General features: G+C 43.6%; 1 protein-coding gene across 3 annotated transcripts in view; it reads left to right on the forward strand.

Annotated features, from left to right (window-relative positions):
- Window positions 1-7,476, forward strand: part of FECH (ferrochelatase) — a 336,602-nt gene extending 329,126 nt beyond the window's left edge. For all 3 annotated transcript variants that reach the window (XM_044074844.1, XM_044074827.1, XM_044074836.1), the window contains exon 11: window positions 6,794-7,476. In XM_044074844.1, the coding sequence (XP_043930779.1) occupies window positions 6,794-6,928 (135 nt within the window). In that variant the 3' untranslated portion in view covers window positions 6,929-7,476. The remainder of the gene's footprint in view (window positions 1-6,793) is intronic.
- The last annotated feature ends 9,471 nt before the right edge of the window (window positions 7,477-16,947 follow it).

The following is a 16,947-nucleotide window of genomic DNA, read 5'->3' on the forward strand; positions in this document are numbered from 1 at the left end:
CCCCAAAAAATTCCTCATCTGCTCAAACAGCAAGGCAGTCAGATTCTACACAGCCAGCTCAAAACCTTAAATTTGGCTGCAAGGCAAATCACCTAAGCAACCAGCCAGTTCCTCTTTTACAAGCTGTTGTGGATGTCATTCTGGAGGCCAGGAGGCCCAGCACCAGGAAAGCCTATTCAGACAAATGGAAAAAATTTTGCGCCTGGAACCAAGCTAAAGGCCAAAATACCCTTCAGCCGGACATACCTCAGATTCTACAATATTTAACTGAGATGTTAAACAAAGGACTTTCTTTTTCATCTATTAAAATCAACGCCTCAGCTATTTCAGCTCACTTCAACACGGATCCTCCCTTATTTTCACATCCACTTCTAAGGCAGTATCTCAGAGGGGCCAAAAACATTAGGCCTCCCAGGAGAGCACCAACACCAACTTGGGACCTCAATTTTGTTCTGGAAAAACTTACGCTGCCACCTTTTGAGCCAGCTTTCTCAGCTGACCTAAAGTTTATATCATGGAAGACTGCCCTGCTGCTAGCAATTACTTCAGCCAGAAGAGTCTCAGAGCTACTGGCACTAATGGCAGTAGAGCCTTTCTTCATTTTTCATCAAGACAGAGTTTCTCTACGAACTAACCCCTCCTTTATGCCAAAGGTGGTATCCAGTCTGTCTCGAAATCAAACCATCCATTTACCCACCTTTTTTCCAAATCCACAGAACAAAGGAGAAAGACTTCTCCATTCCTTGGACATTCACAGGCAACTACTTTACTACTTGGATAAAACTAAGGTTTTCAGAAAATCTGACCAACTTTTTGTATACTATGCTACAGCATCACAAGGAAAGGCTATCTCGAAACAGACCATTTCCAAATGGATAGGACATTGCATACGTTTTTGCTACACCCATCATGGAAAACCAGTTCCTGCTAGCATAAGGCCCCACTCCACCAGGGCAGCAGCTACATCTACAGCCTTCCTCAGGGGGGTGCCAACCAAGGATATTCTGGAAGCTGCAACTTGGAGTTCAGTACACACCTTCACCAAGCACTATCACTTACCACTTTACTCTAAGACTAGAGCTGGCTTCGCCACTGCAGTTTTGCAGGGCCTTCTAGCCTCCTCTAACCCTGTTTGACTCCACCTCCCATCCTTAACTTTGGAATTCTACCCAAGTGTGATGACTGCAGCAGGGTAACATGATGAACATAGTACAGTTTTGTACCTACCATAAATGTAGATGTTCGAGTGTATACCTTGCTGCAGTCCAGGTTACCCTCCCTCCAACCCCTCTGACCTAACTAAAACCTCTCAATACCTTACATTCTGATACAACCTTTGTGGTGTATTTGCTTATAGTGGGAGGGATGTTGTGCTAAACTTTTATTATTGGTACTATCTACTGACTACCTTTTGGGGGGGCACCTGACATCTGGGGCAAGAAAAACTGAAGAAAATGGCGTTGGATGCCTCTTGTATACCCCTGGCGCACTGACGTCAGGGAAGAAGCGACAGCAACCGACGCCGGACCAAGACTTTGGAATTCAGGCCAACTGCGGGACCGCCTGACGACAGGATAACCCAAGTGTGATGACTGCAGCAGGGTATACACTCGAAAATCTACATTTATGGTAGGTACAAAACTGTACTTTTGTTTCCCTTCACTTGGGCATGGGCCAGCTGGGAGTGGCTGTCTTCTAGTCAGGTATTAAAGTGGTTGTCATTTTTTCTTGTTTTCTCCAGTGCCCTAACTTGTGTGCACCCTGCTAGGTGTTTAGGAAGCTGTGCAGTAGGCTGTCTGCAGAAGATATCCTCTCATTTCTGGAAGAGTTATTCCCTAAAAGTGGCACTGACCCCCTTTTTGCAGCGTAAGAGGTGTTCTCTTTCATCTCCACCAGGAAGATTGTACCTCCCAATTTGCTTCCAACAGCCCTCATACCCCTCCCCATCCCCCTAGGAGGAATATGCGGGCCATACCCCATTACTTTTCTCCATCCTGCTTGGCCTTCTCCTTTATCCAGGCTAATAATTGGATCACAGTCAGGGCTCAATCCCTGTGCACATGTTTAATAATGTGGTATCAGATTTACATTATTTCTTGGTACGGGCAGACTAACTCTGGGAATGACTGCATTTATGCAGCTAGATAATTAATTGCATCATTGTGCATCTACTGAGCTTGAAGATATTAACAAACATCGTATTTTGCCTGAAAAAAAAATCAGTGCCAAATTACATTTACAACATTTGTTTAACCAGCAGAATTTAGCAAACCTACATAGTCTGCCCTTAAAGCACATTTGATATTCTAAATCTTTAACATCAATTCCCCCCCCCACACACACACACACACACACACCCATCTCTTCTCCACCTGTCCTAATCTACTTGAGTGCCGCTGTGGGTTCCCTTTCTGCAATTTTTTCTGGTCTTCCATTCATTGGACTCTCAGCCACATCTTTCAACCTCTTAGGGAAATAAATCTCGACAAAGTCTAAAATAATGGGGGGAGGCCCAAAAATAGGGACAGATGCTAAATATTGCTCTTATAAACTTAGTAAGTTGCTAGAATAACAAATTCTGTGTTAGCATGCATTTTCTGAAGGATATGAAGTCTAAAACTCAAATGTATATCATTATTTAATGATTGCAGTCCTCAGTGATCCTTAGTGAGTTGCTGGGAAACCATAAATTTTATGAGAAAAAGACAAAAAATATGAGGCGGAAATCTGGACAGTTGAGAGTTATGCTCACAGCCCTTTCTACAAATTGGTATATTCGCAGATCCAAATAGTAGCGGTTTCCTGCAGTCTGTGCCCTCCACCTCTTATATTTCCTTCCTATAAAGGTCAACCCCTTTACATCTCTTTAACATGATGTTGTGCACCAGCATCATGTCTGCCTTATCTGCTTTGTTCTGTATTGAGAAGATCTGCCTTTTCTAGTCTATGCCTGTTTTGCATCGCCTGCATCCTGATATCCTGCTCCCTGTATGGACCCCGTAATTGCACAAAGTAGTAAAGTAGTGTCCTGGCCTGAGACCCAGTAGAGGGTGAGTTTTATGTCTTTACTGAAGTTTGTCGCACTAAGACTGCTTCTGCTGCATTATGTGTCATTCTGCCTCTGGTAGTCCAGATCATGTGCGATCATCCCAGATTCTTTTTCCTGCACTGTTGCCATCAGTTTCATGCCTTCCAGCTGATAATTTCACACTGGGAGGTTGTAACACAGGTGTAGTATTTTGCATTGTTCTGCATTTTAACTGGTCTTCCATATTTCAGCCCACAGCCTTTCCATATCCTTTCGTAGAGCCTTTACCGTGTCCTGCACTGCAGCACTGCTGCACCTAACTGTGTCATAAGTGGAGAGTTTGATCCTGTTTTTTTCTTTTCCCACATGTGTGTCTGAAGCCAACAATCTGAGTATAAGACCACCCATGCTGTACTCCATTTGTCACTTTCCCTTATTCCTGATGTTGCCTCCTTGGCTTCTCTCTCGGTCTCCAGCCATTTGTTTCTTACCTTTTAGCCATGCAGCAGTCCAGTTTCATACTTTTGCCCCCCCACACCCCCACCCCATTTGTAGCAGCTATTGGTGCTGGGCTGAGACAGAGACCTTGGTGAAGTCTTGGTTGACTGTTTACTGGTTCCCCCTTATCAGCTTTTCATTCAACAGATTCATAAAACTGGATTGTGTTCAAGTGAAAGCTTTCTCTGGTCATGAGTCCTGGTTGGTTATTGAGCTGAGAACAATTGCAAGGAAAGCAACCAACATTTGCTTGAGAACTGTCTATGTGACATTGCATACCACTGTTAATAGGCTAATGAGTCTATAGTTCCTGGATTTTTCCTGTTCTTTTCTATTTGCAAAGGTAGCAGACTTGCTGTCTTCCAGTGCCTAAGGCACATTTGCAGTGGGCTGTGAGTGATTGAGAAATCTCTGTTTGGGGATTTGCAGGCACGCTGGCAAAATTCATGAGGACCCTGGAACACACCCCACCTGGTCACCATGCTTTATTCTCTTTCAGGGAATCTACTTTTCTGTGAAACTCCTCCCAGTGTCCTGCTCTCTGTCCTCCATTTCCCCACTGTTTTGTACCTCCTACCTGTCCTCACACTCACCACCTTCTTTCCTTAATAAAGACTGAAGCAAAATATGCCATCAGTACCTCTGCTTCTTGCCTTTTTTCAGGATCTCCCTCTCATCTTTGTTCAGCTTAGTCCTGGCTTATGAAAAAGTAATACCCAAACTGGGCCCCATAATTGGGAAACCTCTAGTAGATTAACTAATACAGCAAGAAAGTATCTGTTATTTAAGATGAGTGTTGTCACACAGTTGCATTTTGTAGGAAAAATGGCAGCATTTATTTTGAGTCAAGGTTGAAGTCCTCCCTCCCCCCAGAACCATTTAATTGTGAATATTTTCTGAACTCTAACTTGAGGTAGAGGTTTCAAAGGTGAACTTTTAAATTACATGGCCAAAACACGAGAATACACAGTATGTGTGAAAAGGTTTTCACAACAAAATGAGGTTGGGAGCTTACTTATTGTAATTTCTAGGTCACTTGTACCCCTCCCCTTCCCTTGCCTGTTTCATTCTGTTCAGCCAGCTGTCTTAGTGCCCCTCGTCTATTGCCAGGTCCACCTGCTGTTCCACTTCTCCCTCCCAGATTTCTCCAAGTGAGTTGAGGCCAGCATGGATCCAAAGAGAATCTGGGGGGAGGGTTGGTGCTGGCACCTGATTATGAACCATCCTTATTCCCCACCCCACTCCACCTGTGTCTTCTTCAGCATGTCTGAGGGCTACACCCCTTGATGGAACACACCTCCCGTCAGGGAGCTTTTCTGATAAATGCCCTCCCCCAGATGGGCACACCCCTTCTTCCCTGCCAGAACCTCAGACACTCGAGCAAGTAATCGGGGCCATACCTAGGGCTTTACTCTACCCCACCATGCTGCCCTGTAATTCATTTGTCTTTGGTACATACCAGCATACTTCTGCATGTTTGTGAGGTATCTACGTATGGATTACTGTGCAACCAGAAGTAAAGATCTCTCAATCAGTAACTAAAGGTTTTAGCAATACTCAGATGCTGTGTGTTCTCAGACACACACACACGCACACGCACACACACACACACACACACACACACACACACAAAAGACACAGCTGCATAACCCACTCATCTGGTTTATCATATGTGAGATGCAAGTTCCCTTTAGCACCCCCTCCCAGTGCTTAAGTAGCCAAATCCAGGATTATTTTTATTTTCCAGCTGGAATACTGAAACACACCACTGCCCTTCTTGTCAAATGTACCTGGATTCAGGAACACGTTTAATGAATATCTATTTGATTAGTCTGCATATTCAAGGAGTGGCTTGCAAAGCATTGGCACTTGATCAGGCATGCCTCAGTACCCTGCACACCTTTTTCTGTACCTGCTTTTTTATTCCTGGTACTTGCCCACCATCAGCCCTTCCATGACACAGGTAGCCCATTCATTCCTCTTCAAGCAGATGGTTGCTACAGGAGTCTGTCATCAAGGCAGCCACTAGTAGTGCCTATAAACCTTAATCTTTGTGTCCTCACAGCAACTGACAAGATTATCTTGTAATATTGGCCTCCCAGATATGCATGCCATTGCATGTGCCTGACAAGTACTACAGTCTACAATGCTTTTGTATGCACATACTGGTTATGGCCCACCTGCTGCTGGCTGGAGCTTTTGCTTTGACATCCAGCCTCATTAAGGTGTCAGTGCAGCAGCAAGGCAAGCTGTTTTCTTTCCCACAGGATGGGTAGGCTCACATTTGCCCACCCCCAGTTCATATAGCACTTAGATCACTGGTCAGTCCTGTTTTTTTCTTGGTCTCAGTCAGTGCTTCATCTTTCTGCACCATGGAACAGACATGTTTGCTGTAGACCTCCGAGAGGCTACTTAACTCGTGTCCTACAAAAAAAAAAAAAAATCGCATTTTTATGAGATGCCCTTCTTCTCTTGTGTTGTTCTTCTTTGTATTTTTCTCCCCTAAGCCATCAAGCCTCCAGCAATCAAGTGGCCCATTTATTTCCCAAGGGATGAGAGTTGATTGCAGGATTTCATCTTCCAGGCTGCCCTCATGGTTTTTGCTGCTATGGCCCTAGCCTTTCTCAGTTGGCTGACATGCACAGCTGCATGTGTGATGTTCTGGTGTCTTCCTTTGCGAGCATACACATCTCCCTCACAACACACAACCCATGAAGGCTACCCTGTTGTCACTGCTTAGGTGAGCCAGAAGCACATGTGACTATATGCTGCATGAAATGCACCTCTTCAGTAGCTCACAGCATTGCAGTGAGATGGACTGTGCCATTGCTTCTCATGATGGGCAAACCAACTTCGCATCCTCACTCCATCCCTTGTCTTGGGTTATGTAGGTCAGGGCTTTTTCTCTATATGTCACAACGGCAGGCTTCTTCACTCGTATTCGTAATTCTTTTGCTGTAACAAAAAATTTGATAACTTCATTTTATGCTATGAGGAAGAAGCTAACAGAGGGTTTGTGGAGTTTTTCATTCCTTCTTGCCATGGATGTTAGCAATGTCTGACTGTATGTGGTCCCTGTGAATATTGCTAATGATTTCTGGTGATGGATACTTGCCTGTGATTTGGTAGTTCCTCTTGCTTCATAATATTCTGGTGTATGGTAATTTTGTAGAACGGTAATGTGCAAGTAAGCAAAATAGTGCTATTTGTGTTTTGTTTTATGATTTCAAAGATTATCTTTAAGTAATGTTTCTGTTTTATTTCCAGGCTTTGGCAGATGTAGTCCATACACACTTGAAGTTAAATGAGCCATGCTCCAAACAGTTGATGTTGCGCTGTCCTCTTTGTGTGAATCCAGTCTGCAGTGAAACAAAAGACTTTTTTGCCAGTCAAAACATTTGATGCTGGTTATGTGCACTTACTACCTTATCTATGCAGAAAGGTCAATTTACGATGCCAGATGAGGCTTGGACTTGCACTGAGAAATGCCTTATTCCCAGATTACACAGCAGTTCTGCTAGCATTTAGCAGCATCTGCTAACAGTGTTACTAAACTATTATGTAAGCAATAAATCCAGGATTACTGGTGCTAACCTTTCTGATATCTGCCATAGTTTAGTCATTGGGGGGGGGGTCACAGAAGTTACAGTTCAAGCACTATATGGCCACTTTATTACTAATGTTTCTGTTTTGGAAAAAAGGGGGTGGAGTTGAGTCTCTGACTAAAAGAAAATGTTGTTGGACTAGCTATATTAAACATTAAGAATATATTGGGATGCTTATGCATTGTTCTTTGTCAGACTTGTTAGTCATGCTTGAGATTAGGATTTCTGTACAAGTAAATCGATCTCACTTCACTGTTCTGGTTAATCACCGTATTTTCATTAGTAATATTATGAAAATATGCCACTGAGAGCATTAAATAATAAACTGCGATTGCTGAAGTTAAATGTGTACCACTGTGTTTTGCAATATGCTGCCACCAGCAGTCTTGATTATTTTTAAGATAACAATTGTACATGTTTTTGGTAATGTATTGGGTTAAGATGGCTCTTTTAACAGGTTCTTAAACCAGGGCTTTCATTACTGCAAACATACAAATGAAGATTAATGCCTTGTACAATTTATCTTGATAGAAATATTCCTTGAGGACTAGGCAGTGCTTCTTAGATGTCTATAAAGTGTAGGGAAATGTTCTTTAGAGGTACTGTGCCTTATAATTCTACTGGAGTTCAAAGCAGTTTTGAGCTGATTCCAAGCAGTCTATAATTTCTTGAAGTAAGACGCTAGTCTGACACCGCTGCATGAGGACAGGTGTCTGATGGTGTGAAACAAAGGCTGCACTAACTTGTGAGGATACTTTTTCCCCACAGTGTAAGGACCTCAGTTGATTACAGTAAGTAAAGGGAGGTTTGCGTGTTTTACTTAACACAAAAATGTCAGTTGTATGAATACCATTTTTTGTGTTAATTTTACATAAATGGCATTCACATTCATGTACTCACACACAGTTGCACATTAGACCCATTCCTTGAGTCAGGAAAACATTTTGATTACAGAGAACAGTAGCACAGTAATTTATCTATAAGCAAGTGGGATTTATTTACCTATATGCAAGTGGGATGTAGGTTTGTTGCCATCTGCAGAGGGCATTTGTACTGGAATCGGACAGAATCTGACTGACTGATGGTTACATCTGGTCACATCCAACATTTGGGCAAGTTGTGCCAGCAAGTATTTTAGTCATATGCGTGGATTAGAGTTGAATTTCCAAAGCAGATCAGTATTCCCTCCATCTCTAGTGACCCAAGGAATATATTACTTTGTGCCTTAGTACATAATTAATAACATTTTGATTTTTGAATCCAACACTTTGATGCAGTAAAAGCAATTTTTGTTATCAAGTGTGACAAGGTACTATATGCTGTTCAACTCTTATTTCTTCTTTAGAGACTTTGCAAGTCCTGAGAAACTGTCAGGTGGTTCTCTTAGCTCTGTTCTGGTCAGGAAAGCATGACGTGTTAGTTTGAAGAGACTTCAGCACTTTCCTCATGTAGTGAGATTTGTTTAGGAGGAAGTTTGATTGTTGAAGAAATTGTTGCACATACATTTGGCTCGTGTGTGTTCTGTCATCTTCTGTATTCACGCCAATATACATCATTCATTCCTACCTCTCATACTGTCCTGAACTGCTCTTAGTAGTTGCCATTGGGAACTGCCAGCTTTCATTACCGCTAAGAAAGTCAAGAGCTAAACTTCCCAAGCCTTCCAGGTGTCTTTGTGGTAATTGTAAGCAAGACCTATGAACTTCGGACAACTTCCTTAACTGTATGTCCTTCATGGATGCATCTGCAGTCATAACAGCTGGGTTGTCCTGTCGTCAGGCAGCCCTGCGGTCGGCCGGATTCCAAATTCTGGGTCCGGCTTCGGCTGATGTCGCACTTCACCCGACGTCATCTCTGCTGGTCTTCGGGTATAAAGGCATCAGCCGACGCCATTTTCCTCAGTCTTTCTTGCCGCGTGGCGCCCGAAGCAGAAGCTGTTCGCAAGTGCCGGTCGGTCAGATCCAGAGATTACTACTACCAAATACTACTTCGAAGACTTCTAAAAGCTAAGTACCCCGTTGGGGACTCTTTCTTGCCTCAGCCGATGTCAGAAAAAGTCAATAACTGTTTAACTTGTGGGAAACAAATACCTCAAAGATTTCCACTCTTACTGTTTGCCTTGTTTAGGCCCAGACCACGACGTAGCAGCCTGTTCGGCCTGTGCTTCCTTCAACCGACGAACGCTTAGGCGTCGGTCAGAGTTTGCTGAACAGTTTTTCGGCTCAGATTTTGCGTACATTATGCCGTCGGATCCTCCGACTACCCAAATTGTTAAAAAACGCAAAGAAAAAGACCGACACTCGCAGTCCGCGGTTTCGGCCGAAACCACGGTTAAGCAAACCGCGAGTGTCTCGGTTTCGGCCGAAACCGAGAAAACTGATCAAAATACAGCCGAATCAATGACTACTACTGAGGTTTCTGCCACTTTACTTGAAACAGTCTCAGAAATTATACCTACAACTGTGGTTACTAGTGACTTATCAGACACCATCCCTTTGGATGTCTCTACCCCAGCACGTGGTGCTGCTAGGCCTCCTGCAGCCATGTCTATTAAGGCCTTTGCCAGGGCTAAAGCAGCCAAATCTACTAAATCAGTGCCTGTTAAACCCCCCTCAACCAGGCCCACTTCTAGTTCACAAATGCTTACTCTGGCAGAAGATTTAATATCCTTAATTAGGGATCGCAATCTCACCCAGACAGGGCCTCTCAACCCCAGAAAGAGACCTAGAGCAGAGCCCCCAGCCTGTCTCCTCTGATGATTCTGCGGATGACTCAGATATTACAGACCAGCCAGAGGCTCCTTTTTCCAATTATGAAGACTCCGATGCTGAAGAATCCATTTCAGCTGCTTCTCCACCAGAGGAATTCTCCTTTGGGGAAACCTTACATGCCATGAGAGAACAATTCCAATGGCAGCAACAGGATTTCTCAGAGTCCAGAAAAAGACTTAGAACTTTTCTGCACTTACCACAACATAGGCCCTTAGCTATACCTCCTGTCCTTTCTGTTGTGGACGATGCATTTAATGATGTATGCACTGCACCTGATTCCTTACCTCCAGCCCCTGCCAAACCAGATAGATTTTACAGGGTGCCAGACACTCATCACCACCTATACAAGGCCCCACTGGCAGACCCCGAAACTATATCCCAGGGGCCTAAGGCAGTAGTCTCGACCACAGCAAAAAACCCTATTCCTTCTGAAAGGGAATCCAGGTCTTTAGACAGATGGGGCAAAAAGTTTACACCTCTGCTACTCTCTCAGCTAGAGCTTTAAACTGTCAGTTTCACATGATACAATACCAAGAGTTTATGCTTGATCAGTTAACTAAAAAGCTATCCTCTGATGACTCTATAGATAAGAAATATGTATTAGAAATGGTAAATAACATACAACAGGTTAGTAACCATTCTTTAAAATGTGGCTATGATGCACTGGAGGCTTCATTTAGATCAGCCATGACTGGCACAGTGATAAGAAGACATGCATGGTTGAAGGAACAGGCCTTACCGGATCATGTTAAAGCTAAGTTATTGGATGCTCCTATGGATAAGGCCAGTTTGTTTGGTACACCTGCCCAGCAGGTAATGAAGAAAATGGAAGAAAAGGCAAAATCTGTACAAACGGTGAAAGATTTCTTACAGGTTGGAGACCTATTCTCGACCTGTCCATCTTAAACACATACATCATTGTCCCAAAATTCAAAATGCTGACCCTACAGCAACTTCTTCCCATGCTGGGCAAGGAGTGTTGGCTGGTAACTCTAGATCTCAAGGAGGCATACCTGCACGTCCCCATTCGACCAAATTGCAGAAGATACCTCAGATTTCTTGCAGGATCAGAGCACTATCAATTCTCAGCATTGCCCTTTGGCTTATCTACTGCGCCCAGAGTATTCACAAAATGCCTGGCATCAGTAATCGCCCACTGCAGACTACAGGGAATCCAAATTTATCCATACCTGGACGACTGCCTGCTACAAGCAGACAACAAAAGCAAGCTGACAACAGATTTGCAAAGGGTCATTTACTTGCTACAAGCCCTGGGATACACAGTCAATTTTCAAAAGTCAAGGCTGATACCATCCCAAACAAGGACATTCTTGGGCGGAATTGGACACAGTAAAACAAATGGCATTCCTAACTGCAGAAAAACAAAAGAACTCCTCTTTACTTCTTGGCACTAACAAAACAGAACAAGCTAACAGCAAGAAAAGTTCTGCAGGCCTTGGGCTTCATGGCATCATGCATAATCTTGGTCCCACATGCCAGACTGCATATGAGAAAACTACAGTGGTACCTAAAGAATTTATGGTCCCAACACAGGCACAGCCTAGAAGCAGAAATACCACTAATCCCATGCCTAAAACAGGAGTTCCTATGGTGGGCTCAAGCATGCCAGACAAATCCAGGCCTACCCTTTCACAACCTTCGAGCAAGCCAAACCATCACGACAGACGCCTCAGACCTAGGATGGGGGGCTCACATGCTGGACAAATGTGTACAGGGATTGTGGACTCAGGACCAGCTACACCTGCACATCAACCAAAAAGAAATGCTGGCAGTAAAACTGGCAATCCAAAAATTCAGCCCATTCCTCAAAGAAGGCCATTTGATGATAAGGACAGACAACACCACAGTCATGTGGTACATCAACAAACAGGGAGGAACTCATTCATACCCCCTATGCAGAATGACTTTGGACCTTTGGAACCTGGCACTCAGCTACAACATCCAGTTACAGGCAATGTTTGTACCGGGAAAGGAGAACACTCTAGCAGACATATTAAGCAGAACCACCTCGGATGCTCACGAATGGATGCTACACCCGGACATCTTCAAGACCATCACAAAGAAATGCGGAATGCCGCAGATAGATCTATTCGCTTCCCCTCTCAATCACCAGCACAAAAAATTCTGCACAAGTACATTCCACCCACTTGCATGGAAGGTGGATTCGCTCTCCTTCAGCTGGAAAGGTCTGACAGCATATGCATTCCCACCTCTTCCCTTGATACACAAGGTATTACTAAAAATCAAGGAGGAACGTCCAAGGATAATCCTGATAGCTCCGAACTGGCCAAGACAACACTGGTATCCATTGCTGAGGAGCATGTCTCGGGACAAAATGTGGGCAATACCCTGATGCCTTTGATGTTAACTCAGAACAACTACAGCATCATGCATCCAAACCTAAAACTTTGCAACTGACTGCATGGAACATCACATAGCAGCAAATAATTCAGATCTTTCCCAAAGGGTTAAAGACATTATCCTTGAAGCCCGCAGACCTTCAACAAGAAGGAACTATGCAGGAAAATGGAAAAGGTTTGTCATTTGGAGTGCTGAAAGAGGAAAAGACGTGTCGAATATAGATATTGCTAACATTCTGGAGTATTTGGCAGAGCTTCTACATACAGGCCTGTCCTATTCCTCCATCAAGATACATGCATCAGCTATTTCAGCAGAATACAGCTTTGATCCACCGGTCTTTTCACATCCTGTACTCAGGCAGTTCCTCAGAGGGATCAAGAATGTAAAACCTCCTAGGAAACCACCATTGCCAGCTTGGGACTTGAACTTTGTGCTAGAAAAGTTGACACTCCGCCTTTGAACCAGCAGCAACAGCAGACCTACAGCATCTATCATGGAAAACTGCTTTCCTACTGGCAATAACCTCAGCAAGGAGGGTTTCTGAACTTCAGGCCCTAATGGCAGTACAACCCTTCCTAATCTTCCACCAAGATAGTGTCCATGAGAACTAATCCTACATTTATGCCTAAGGTGGTATCCAGAGTGTCTTTAAACCAGGCAATCCACCTACCTACCTTCTTCCCCAACCCACAAAACAGAGGGGAAAGAATGCTGCATACCTTGGATGTACATAGACAGCTACGCTACTACCTGGACAGAACCAAAAGTAACAGAAAAACTGACCAGCTTTTGTAGCCTATGCAACAGGAAGAGAAGGAAAAGCAATTTCCAAACAGACAATCTCCAAATGGATAGGAAATTGCATACGATTCTGTTACTCCTTCCATGGAAAACCAATTCCACAGAACATAAGACCTCATTCTACAAGGGCAACAGCCACTACCACAGCCTTCTTACGAGGAGTGGCAACCAAGGACATTATTGAGGCGGCTACTTGGACCTCTGTGCATACATTTGCCAAGCATTATAATTTACCTCTGTATTCCAGATCCCGAGCAGGGTTTGCCACTGCTGTACTGCAAGGGATCCTAACCACACCATAATTTCTTCTTCCTCCCCCCCTAGTTGGCTATGGTATTCTACCCAGATGTTATGACTGCAGATGCATCCATGAAGGACATAGTACAGTTTTGTACCTACCATAAATGTAGATGTCCTAACTGGATAGCATCTGCAGTCAGGATTACCCTCCCTCCTTCCCCTCTGTGGTACTCCTAGGGTACTTACCCCCCTAATAGCTAGCTGGGGGGGAGTCTCTTATGGTGTATTTGTTTGTATATATGTACATACATGCTTATTTCTTGTGTTTGTCTTCTATCTTTTTGGAAACATTGGCATTTATCCAAAATTTAGCCTTCCAAGAGGGCAACTGGCATCTGGGGCAAGAAACACTGAGGAAAATGGCGTCGGCTGATGCCTTTATACCCGAAGACCAGCAGAGATGACGTCGGGTGAAGTGCGACATCAGCCGAAGCCAGACCCAGACTTTGGAATCCGGCCGACCGCAGGGCTGCCTGACGACAGGACAACCCAGTTGTTATGACTGCAGATGTTATCCAGTTCGGACATCTACATTTATGGTAGGTACAAAACTGTACTATCAAGTGCCAGAGATGCAGTCGCATGACTCAGTACCGTCCCTAGTTGAATATGCAGGCATGCCTTACTGTGCTGTCCATGTCAAAAACTTCAAAAGAAAACATAGGTGAAATGAGTGCCTGGAAGGTTCATACCAGGAATGCCTGCTATGAGACTGAGAGGTGTAAGATAAGGGAGAATGAATTTTAGGTGTAAGGTCTTCAGATGTGGCTAGTAGAAACTGTGCTTTCACTGCGGCAGTCTTCACCCTTTCATCTGACATGTTATCCTTTCCACAGATTAAAAAAAAAGGCAGCACCCAGACCCTTCCTTTTGAGTGCAGACATCTGGTGAGTTTTGTTAAACCTTGTGTCCATTTTGTGATGGTTGTGGGATGATATATGGTGGCCACTGACTCTGCCACCTTATTGGCCTGTTGTGGAGGTATTGGACCTGTCCCCAGTACTGATTATTCCTTTTGCTCATTTTTTGCTTGAGTGATACTGACCTCTAGCTTGGTAGTTGGGGGTGTTTTGCATTCGTCCGTTGTCTGCCCATGTTGGATCTCCCACTGGACTCTGCATTCATGGCAGTGCTTGTTGATTGACTTTTAGCACAGTACATGTTTCCTGACACCAGGCCATTGTCTATGTAACTGACAAGCCTACAGTATGCAGAACTTTCCCTCGTTTCAGTCCCACAAATGTAGGCTTTCCTGATTCCATCTCCAGGGTACATGCTCTTGCACCAGCACATCTGTGTGTTTCATTCTGAGGTCCTTAATTTATGTACCCTCCAGTGAGGAGTGCATTGGTTTATCGTAGGTAGAGACATGCTTCCTTACGTCTAGTTGAATTCTTATCTCTGAACATAGTAGCAGAAAAAATAGTAGCAAATGCTTTAACTCTTGTAATCATCCACAGGTGGATTCTTCCCCTTATTGGATCTCTTTGCATATCCTAAAAGTGTATAGGATGACCTTTGCCCTTCCCTGGAAAAATAAAATGTGGAGGCATGGATCATACCTGCACGTAGTCCTTTTTTTTTCTTCTTCTTTGGATGTCCTCTTTCAAGTGTGATGTCGCAATAATCTCAGCTGAACTCTTCACAGAAATGCTGACAAAGTTTGTTTGTGGCTCTTTTCAGAGAAGAACCAGAAATCAGTTTATTTTGCATATGTTGTGGTGGAAAAAATGCAGAAATGTGGCTGCTGTTTCATCCCCTATATAAAGACCTTACCAGTTAGGCAGGTAAGGTAACAAAACAGTACTGGTGAATTTTGGACAGGTGTTCAAATAACACTTAACAGAATGCGCAGCTAAGTGATCGTTAGCACTGTCGAACATGAAAGTGTGAAAACTCTAAACCTACATATGTTTATCCTATCCAGAAACCTGTTTTTCTCTAGAGTTTGCGGTCATGGTACTACTTTTAAATAAAGCACAAAAAACAAACAGAAGAGCATTGAAAGGAAGCCCTTAAACATTGTATGCAACCTTGACCTTCAGCTTCCTTAATTGTGTTGCATGCATGGTACATTTCCAGACCTTGTTGTGTGGAGCAGGCACTGGATGAGATACTGAAGCTCTTCTGTAATGTGTAGAGACTACCTGCAATATACCTTTCATGCTGCTGATGTGGTAACCATGGTAACGGTGGCAATTTTTAAGATAACTGGCATGTGTAAGGATATTACACATTCATGATGAGCTAAGCCATTAGAGTGTGGATGCCCCATTAAAGGGAGATGTAAAAACAGGTAAGGGCATATCCCCATTATATGGCACATCCCCCTTGTATGGTCCGTATGGCTGCATGTGGAAAATGAATACAGACATTTTGGAAGGGAGACCGAACATCAGGTCATTGCCCCCACACCTGAGCTACAGTTCACATTTCCATATTGCATGATGGTGACCCCAACATCCTTCATAGTCCTGATTGTCCTCTAGTCCAGGAAAGAGGCATGAAAACATGAAGAGGGAGAGATGTTTTGCTTGCAGGCGTGTGGGCTGTTGTGATACTTCAGCTATACCATCCACTCTGGCAATTTCTTGGAATGAGAGTAAATGTTTACTTGCAGCACTCCCTTGCAGGACTGATTAGTTTCATATGTTTCTGACACTGACCCTTCTAGTTGGAGAGACACCAGCATGTTTAGACTCTAACAGATTTGTTCCTGGTAGTGAACTAGAATGGGGATGCCTGGTTCATCCCGGACCTCAGTCAGCATATTCATTATACAGAAAGTGCAAGATGGGTATGCTCCTAATTGCAATTCCTTCTCTTGAGAGAGTGGTAACTATATTTCATAGATATTATTGATGCCTGCTGGCACATCAGATCTTAAAAGAAAACCTCAGGTTCCTGCACTTTTCCTTTAAGTGTTTTGCAACTTCTTTAGTGTGCTGTTGGCACTGCATGCACATTGGAGGCCTCTTATTTTCAAATCTAGCAGTCTATTGCAAGAACTTCCTTGTGTTTTTTGTCCTGTTAGTTGCAGATTTCCCATTCGTGGAATTCCTTGGAGAAAGAAACTCAAGCTTTAGTCCTCTGATGTTTCCATCAGCAAGAACAAATCAGCTCTTTAGCCCACCCAGAGAGCCACACAGAACCATGGTGATGAAAGCATTATTGTCAAGGTGCTGGAAGGTAGGATTACTTAATGGGCTACTTGATCTGCCATCAATACAAAGTTCTTAAGTACATGTTTTGCATGCTGTCATTAATCGCAGCTTACATTTTCAAAGTCTCCATGGCATGTCTTAACATGAGGATGATCTGGTGAACCAGGAAGAATTATTATCTTTGTCTGGCATGCTGCTTATGTTATATTTATGGTTATCATTTTAGCTTTCTTGTTAGACATATCCAAGAAGTCGATTCTGAGGTAGGTCTTTGCAATGGGTATCACTAAGTTTTGGTGGGATTTTCACTTTTCACTCAGGGAGCTGACACAGCTTGTAGAAACTGAGGTGTCCAATAGAGTGGCTTTATTTAAAAATTGAAAGCAGCACTTTATAAC

This window comes from Protopterus annectens, chromosome 1.part1, assembly GCF_019279795.1.
Source record: "Protopterus annectens isolate FY-2018-M chromosome 1.part1, PAN1.0, whole genome shotgun sequence".
NCBI lineage: Eukaryota > Metazoa > Chordata > Ceratodontiformes > Protopteridae > Protopterus > Protopterus annectens.